At 40.9% G+C, this 7,809-nt stretch overlaps 1 protein-coding gene across 1 annotated transcript in view; it reads right to left on the bottom strand.

The window, feature by feature from the left end:
* clcn2a (chloride channel, voltage-sensitive 2a) overlaps nucleotides 1–7,809 on the bottom strand; it is a gene marked incomplete at both ends in the record, with an annotated part of 33,452 nt that overhangs the window by 7,300 nt on the left and 18,343 nt on the right. Inside the window, 12 exons of the mRNA XM_083928172.1 lie at nucleotides 1–87; nucleotides 565–675; nucleotides 766–835; nucleotides 927–1,082; nucleotides 2,680–2,782; nucleotides 3,413–3,514; nucleotides 3,917–4,001; nucleotides 4,280–4,405; nucleotides 5,621–5,699; nucleotides 6,122–6,145; nucleotides 6,916–6,996; nucleotides 7,341–7,474. The exon at nucleotides 1–87 is cut by the window's left edge and continues 127 nt beyond it. Of these exons, the coding sequence (XP_083784298.1) occupies nucleotides 1–87; nucleotides 565–675; nucleotides 766–835; nucleotides 927–1,082; nucleotides 2,680–2,782; nucleotides 3,413–3,514; nucleotides 3,917–4,001; nucleotides 4,280–4,405; nucleotides 5,621–5,699; nucleotides 6,122–6,145; nucleotides 6,916–6,996; nucleotides 7,341–7,474 (1,158 nt within the window). The remainder of the gene's footprint in view (nucleotides 88–564; nucleotides 676–765; nucleotides 836–926; nucleotides 1,083–2,679; nucleotides 2,783–3,412; nucleotides 3,515–3,916; nucleotides 4,002–4,279; nucleotides 4,406–5,620; nucleotides 5,700–6,121; nucleotides 6,146–6,915; nucleotides 6,997–7,340; nucleotides 7,475–7,809) is intronic.

The following is a 7,809-nucleotide window of genomic DNA, read 5'->3' as shown; positions in this document are numbered from 1 at the left end:
GGATGTGGGAGATCTGACCAGTCAGCTCAAACACTATGACTGCTGTGGATACAGTGTGGGTGACTGCTCCAGACAATGCTGCAGCACCTGTGTAGGAGGGAATTAAAGAAATGTATTTATCTGTCTAGCCTTATTCACATACAGTTAACAGAAGAGGATTTAGGGCGATGAGGTATCTTTTTGAACAGGAACCGTTTAATAAGCGATGTTAAATGTGCCGAACTTTGTTGTGTTATTGATAAGAGAATATTTTTTTGCAAGACAGTAAATCCAAACCAGATTTTTCTGCATGATATCATATTTGGTCCAAAGTGAATTCTAATGTATTTGCGCTGGTGCCAGAGAGGGAAGCCAAACACCGTCCATCTGCACACACTGCCCCCACACTAAGAAGACACAGAGCTGGATTTAAATCAGCAAAGTTTCCCAGTTCTCATCAGCTAAATTGCATAAGCTGGCACAGGAGAGAGGACAAATAAAATCTACCTGAGAATAAGTTGTGAAGGCAAAATTAAAAACAAAATGTGGAATTAAAGAACAATGTAAAAAAAAAAAAGAACTCACCAACTACTGCATAACCACCGGGAACTATGGGATACACGCTGCCGTCAGCATGTATGCCATCAGGAAACATGGTTGCCATGATTTCTCCAACAAGTCTGCCAAATCCTGCACCTGTCCGCCACACACAGATAGAAGAAGTTATTCAAAGGGGTTCTTATCGCTGCAGTAGAAACATTAGAAAACACATTAGAGTTTAATCACCGATTAGAAAAACTGGCATGAAGGCCCCGCATGGAACAGGCATGGTGGTGGCCACAGCGGACATCCAGAACTGAGACAGAGAGGAGACAAATGCGCGTGTGACGGATCATAAGAAGTCATCAAATCCAACAAATTTTCTAGACAACATGTCAACGGCCTACCTTCATGACGATGAAGAGGATGAGTGTGATGAAGACGTTGACCTGAGGGTGTTTCCAGGCGTGGTGGTGGCTGATGTAGTCGAACTCCTCCGCCACTCCCTGCCGGCACCACGTGCGGTTGTCCAACAGTGCGACCAGTGATTCGTGCTGCGTCAGCTTACATGTCGACACAAGAGAAACCTTATTTGAACGTCTGTTTCTTATTCCACCAAACCTGACAGAGTGCAGGAGGCCTTAAAGGGGCTGGACTCGGAAGACTTTTGTTTCAAAACAATACGATATATTCACGATCATCAGCATTGAAAGTACCGAAACTCTAAAAAAAAATCTGATTTTCAACCTAATTCTGATGAAACAAGACAAAAAATCCACTGTGTCGGTGTGTTCAGTGACTTTTTCTGAACCAGCACTGTATGCAGGTCTTTTTTTTCCTTTTCCCCGTGGTAACAAGTCTTGTTTTTTTGTTTTTTTTAGTGTTTTTTAAAAATAATTTTTTCAGCTGTTTTATGCCTTTATTCTTTTTAGTACAGCTGAAGATTGACAGTAAATCGGGGCGAGATAGGGGAGGACATGCAGAAAAGGGCCACAGAGTTAAATCCGGGCGGCTGTGGCGAGGACTCAGCCTCAGCATATGAGGTGTCTGCTCTATCAGGTGAGTTACTGGGTGCCCCGAGTACCGTCTTTTTATTCTAGTATTGAATCAAAGTTTGAAATTCTAGTATGGTGACCTTACATCACACACATCTTTAACCCGGCAGAACAAATGATCTATACAATCAGCACAGTTTCAAGATTAGTGTCACCAATTCAGTATCTGACCAAAAGTCTCCTCTTCTGTTCTTGAGTTATGGCGTTGAATAATGGACAGAAACATTATGATGTCACTGTCGAGTTGAACTTTGACCTTTTGGATATGAAATGTCATCACCTCATCCTTTTATCCTATTAGACGTGTGTAAAACATGTTTTGTGAGGTCACATTAACCTCGATCTTTTGACCACCAAAATCTAAAACAAAAAGAGATCATTTAACCTACTTTACTATACAACTCCACTTATTTCAAATATTGTCTTTAACAAGTGAAACTTTCTTCAGTTCAGCAACTTTTCTTATTCTGTTTGGTGTCAGAATATTTCAATAAATGAGCGTCACCGTCAAACTGCACAGAACAAAAGATACTCTCTCAACTCACTAGCAGATTTTTTCCCGTGTTTTGACAGTCTGAAAGGTTCAAAATGATCTAAACGGCTTGTTATGGAGGACGATTGGGCACAAGCAACACCAGCACAAAAGTTGTGTGCTCTGCACCCCTAAAAAAGCTCAAACATTTCCTTCTGTTGTATCATTTGTGAGATTTTTCCCAGTGAGAAAACAGTGTGTCTGCATGCACTTTATCTGAACCAGAGGCTTTTTTTCCCCCTTTTGCACAAATACTGCACTGCTGCATCTCGCAAGTTTAGTGACAATTAACATTCATTAATAAGCTTAAATATAAACTATGACAATAAACATTAGTTTTCTGTTAGTTGCTTTTGTTCAAACCCTGAAGACAAAAAAGGGCAATATTTGTTTTTAATTTTACTTTGTGTTTACAGTAATCCATATCAATAAAACATGAACATTGAACAGCTTACACTTTCAAATGCACACGATGACCCACAACCTGACACCAACTAAAATTAACATCAATAATCTAACAACAGTCAAGACAGACCTTCATGGTGTCATAAGAGTGTGAAAGTATTTTCTCACCTGTCCAGCCATGAACTGCCCCAAGCCCGGAGGGAACGTGAGAGTGGAGATCAGCAGGGTGACGAGTGCGGGATACACCAGCCGCCTGACAGGAAGAGATGGACTGCGGGGTCATTAATGGGTGTGCTTGTCACGCTGTATGTGCGTGCTTGATTTCTGGGTGGTGAAGATGGAAGAATTATAAATAGTCTCTGTGTGATGTGTGAAACTGACCCAATTCATACAAAGAATTTACCGACATTTCCCAAGACTACATCAACACTGTGACAGAAGGCAATTTTAAACACAAGTTTGAGGGCACATGAGCAGGATTTTGATATTTTTTCAGTTTAGTTACAGTTTTAACTGTAAAATGTGGCTTTATTAGATGCATTGTGAATATTTATTGGGATTTTAAAAGAACAATACAATTATTTTGGGAAATATGCTTATTCGCTTTCTTTCTAAGAGTTAGATGATTGAAGATAGAAGATTAATACCCTTTGTCTGTTAAACATGAAGCTACAGCCAGCAGCCAGTTAGCTTAGCTTAGCATAAAGACTGGACACGTTTCCGGTCTTTATACTAAGCTAAGCCAACTGTCTACTGGCTGTAGCTTCATACATACTCTGGAGACATCAGAGTGGTAAAGATCGTCTCATCTAACTCTCTCCAAGAAAGGGAATAAGTGCATTTTCCAAAATGTTGATGTACAAAAGTGTAAATGTTGTATAATCAGGAATCAGATACTAACTTTCTCAGCAAGAACTTGTTGATAGTCTTCTGCTTCCTCATGCACTCTACAATCAGCCGGTTCAGGTAGACAAACAGAGCCCCACCAAAACCACAGGCGATCCTACGGACAGACAAAGACACGCCTGTTTGGTCTATTAAAGGTGAAGCACAAGAGCATCCTGGGAGGAAGCAAAAACCAGTCACACTGCCACTGAAATACAGTTTCACTGCGTCTGGTTGAGTCACTTTCTTGTGTCTCTGTGACAGGAAGTCAACTGATGTCAATCCATTATTGTTTCTCTACCAAAATGTGGCAATGACGTGGACACAGCCTCTACTTTACTCAGCAGATTAAAAAGTTTATTTCATGCCCCCTCTCTTGAATACAAATCAACTTTCAGACTCTGAGCAGGAACGTGAATGAGACCAGGAGGCGACTACAGAGAGAGACTTAGAGGCTAAGATCTCTTCAGTGACTCAGGCACCAAACTTCTCCAGGAGAAAAACATCGAAACACACTCACCCGAGGATGGCGAACGCCGGCAGCTCCTGAAGGTCAAACGGGAAGTCAAGACGGAAACGTGTCTTAAAGAGAGCAGTGATGGTCTCTGAGGAGAATTGTTTATATTGGTATACTGAATTAAAATAGCTGCATACAAATACAGAATCACATATCATTCTGTGGTACTACATTCTACACATGTGGGCTTTAAATAATGATATTAAAGTCATTTATAATAAATAATATAAACTTTAATCATTTCCAAATAATATTCCCTAACTTATCTATCATCAATCCATACAGCTAAATAAAACACCAAGGCACAAATACACAAATTAAAAATGTGGAATAAGTTCTTTGATGAACAAATGATTGGCCCCTCACCTTCCTCCTGGTTCCACACCGCCAGCACTCTGAATATGAAGGCACTGAAGGTGGCGGCAAAGAAGCCCCTCCAGTAGTTCCTCACCGCAAAAAACGTTGAAGTGACCTCAATACTGAACAGCACCCCTGCACCAAACAAACACACGCACACGCACACGCACACGCACACGCACACGCACACGCACACACACACACACACACACACACACACACAGACTTTGTTCCAGAAAAGAACATCTACATTTCGGTTGTAAATTGTCAACTGCTCCGGATGTCGAGGAAGATGTTTGATACATTTGAAAATATGAGATATGAGAAAAACATCAGATTGTGTTCATTTTGACTGATGTTGCAATAATGATATTAATATATTTACAACTTTTATTTAAAGTCGGGAATATATTAAGGAGCAACCTCATTTTCAATATAGCCGAGATTAAAACAAAACATTTGAGGACAGGACAAAATACAAAACTTTGGAAAAATACAGACGCAAATCCGAAATATCAGAAAAGTAAGTGACACAGAATAATAAAAGCAGAGAAATCTAGTTAAAAGCAGGGGCACTTGAAAGTAAAATAAGATGCAGTTTTAGATTTAAACTGTCCTAATAATAAGAGTGTGATACGTTACAGGTGGTTTTGGACAGTAAGAAAAACAGGAATATGGTTATGATAAAATTTCCTAAGGATATAATTCATGACATTGAATGGAATGATCATTTTTGCAGAACTATTCTCATTTTCATTGAAAATCATATTAAAATGATCATGGTGTAATTTGTGCGAGGTTCTGTACCAAACAAAGGTTTTTGCTTTAGTCTGCAGAATACGATTTTGAGGCCAAAACAATTCTGCAGCACCACAGTACTTAATTAAACGTGGTATGTTTTGCCTTTAACAAATATTGCACAGGTCCATATCGATATTTCAAAAATATCTTATTATTTTACAGTCCTAATTAGGGTTCATCATCTGTAGGAGCTCTGCGGTGATCATCTGTATCCTTCAGATGATTGATTAGTTTGCCGTCTATATTTTTTAACATGGATCAAAGGGTGCATTTGGACCTGGCTCTAAAGGACAGGTCACAGGGTCACCTATAACAACAGGAAACACCCTTCGACCTAAGTATTCATGCTAAATTCAATGTGTATCTGGCCAGTAGTTGCTGCGATACAGTACATCGCTCTGAATCAGAAAGTAAGTCAGACTGACTGACCAAGATTGGCAACCGCTCTCCTTCTAGTGGGGTAAATATTCTCCTCATCTAATTAGCTCCTGTAATTGTCGAACATAATTAGATACCATTCAATCAGAGGCTTCAGCTTTGTTGTCTTACCTCCAATAGGGGCGGCGAAACAGCAGCCTACACCCACTGCACAGGCAGCCGACAGCATCTCTGTGTTCCTCAGCTCGTTCTGTCAGACAAGACATGGACACGGACACGGACAAACACACACACACGTACATGTATGTGCAAATGCCACAAACACAATAAATGCATTTCTCATTAAAACCTGGTTAGCAACAGTTTACAAATGCAACAGTTTTTCCATAAAGCCGCTGTTGTATCTCTGTACATTCAATTACATAGATGAGCGGTGGGAAATGGGAGGCTATAATTGAAAACCCCAGGATTGAGCGTTGAAATTGTGGGGATGAGATGTTTTTATAAAAGCAAAGACGGCACAGATCAATGCCTTGCTTTGGCGGTTCACTGAACAGAATCAAAACAAATGGAAAAGCATCAATCTATCCCTGCTTCTGAAATGGACAGCATGGATTATTAATGTTGATGGAATTGGCAATAAAGAATCCATCTGACACGTGCATCTCATACCTTGCTTCCCTCAAAGGGCTCTTCCTTTAGCAGAGAGGTGGGGGGAAAAAAAGACAGAAATATGTGTGAGTGTGATTTGTGCGAGTGTAGAGGTTACCTTTTGTGTCTGCTCCTGGAAGTCATCCAACTTATTATCCAAACCACACAAAATCAAACAAGCCTCAGCAAACATAGTCCTGATTCAGCAGTGAACTGAATGAACTGATACCGATTAACGGCTGCACAGTAGAGCCCTGGACTACTTCAGTCTGTCTAACTGTGAGGGCATGAGTTTTTTTTTCTTCCTCCTCATAACTGCAGTTTATCTTCCTCCATATGGATGTTGAGGCTGGTGCTGCTGAGACATGGAGGAGACACACACTGTCGACTGCGGAAATAGACAGAAGCCCAGGGTGTGGTCTCACATGAGTGGAGGTGAGAGTTTGTCCTGGGGAACGGCAGAAAGTTAAGTAAAACATCAAAGAACTTTTTAAAATAAGGGGAATGGGTAAAAGGAGGAATCCACACTGTAATACTTTCAAAAATATCTGGATCGCCCCCTAGTGGGTGGACATGGTTCAAACAAACAAAAAAGGAGTTTGATAGTGTTCGGTCACTACTGCGCAGATTCTGGTTGAAAATTAGCAAGATGGTGTCGCCCGTATCTGTGATATTTTAACTTTTGAACAGTGAGAAGAAGTGGAGACGTGTGGTCAATCTTTAGAGACTACATCTTTATGGTCCAAAAACTCAAACAGGTTCAAATGTGAGCAATCTGCATTCCTTTTTTTCCAAATGTGGTGAAGCAGCCTCACCATGTAAATCCCGCCGAAAAGAGGAGCCATGACTTTGCTGAGGAGAGCGGCGCACAAACTGGCGACATGAACGAAGGGTCCCTGAGGGAGAAGATGGAGAGGGATCAGGATGTTAGTCAAATGGGACCGACTGAAAGCATATTTAAGTAGAGCATGCTGCATTCAGATTCAGGGGCATATTCAAAAATCCATGCACAATTAAAGACTGCTCAGCCTCGGGTTGAAACAACTTTATAACCCTTCTAAATGGGAAAATGTATTATTAGCAGTAAATCGCTTTTAATTTTTGCAGCCGCAAATTTAATGAGACCATATTATTGTATCCTCCCTGACAGGAAACTTCAAGCAATCTGTCTTGTGTAATTAGCACAGCACAAGAAGACCATGATGGAAAGAGATGAAGGAAACAGAACCCTTCCTTCTACCTCCTTCCCCAGCGGCATCCCACTGCCCAGAGCACAGGTCAGACCGATGACTTTGGCCACGAACGTCTTAAACGTCAGGTACTCCTTCAGGACCACCCCCCTCAGAATCGTCTTCATCTCAGGAATACCTGAACCTGTGGAAATGAAACGGAAAGGTGGGATGATGGAGTGGAGAGAAAAGGTGAGTTGAAAGAAAGCAATTACAGAGAGAGGGATGAGGGGAATAAAAGACGAGCGAGGGAGGTGGGCGCGGGGAAAAACTAATTGATATTCATACAGTTTTCTGTATGAATATCTCATCAGAGGCATATTGTACGGATTTCCTGCAGACGTGACCACTAAGACACGCACAGCACATGGAGGTCCTTATGGTGCATTATAGAGCCAATTACATTATTCAAACGAATTAGACATATGAATATCAATAAGTATGTTTATGCATGAATAGTTCATATGTGTGTAAGTGTGT

The sequence above is a fragment of the Echiichthys vipera genome (assembly GCF_963691815.1).
Source record: "Echiichthys vipera genome assembly, chromosome: 15".
NCBI lineage: Eukaryota > Metazoa > Chordata > Actinopteri > Perciformes > Trachinidae > Echiichthys > Echiichthys vipera.
This window is presented reverse-complemented; position numbering and strand designations above follow the sequence as displayed.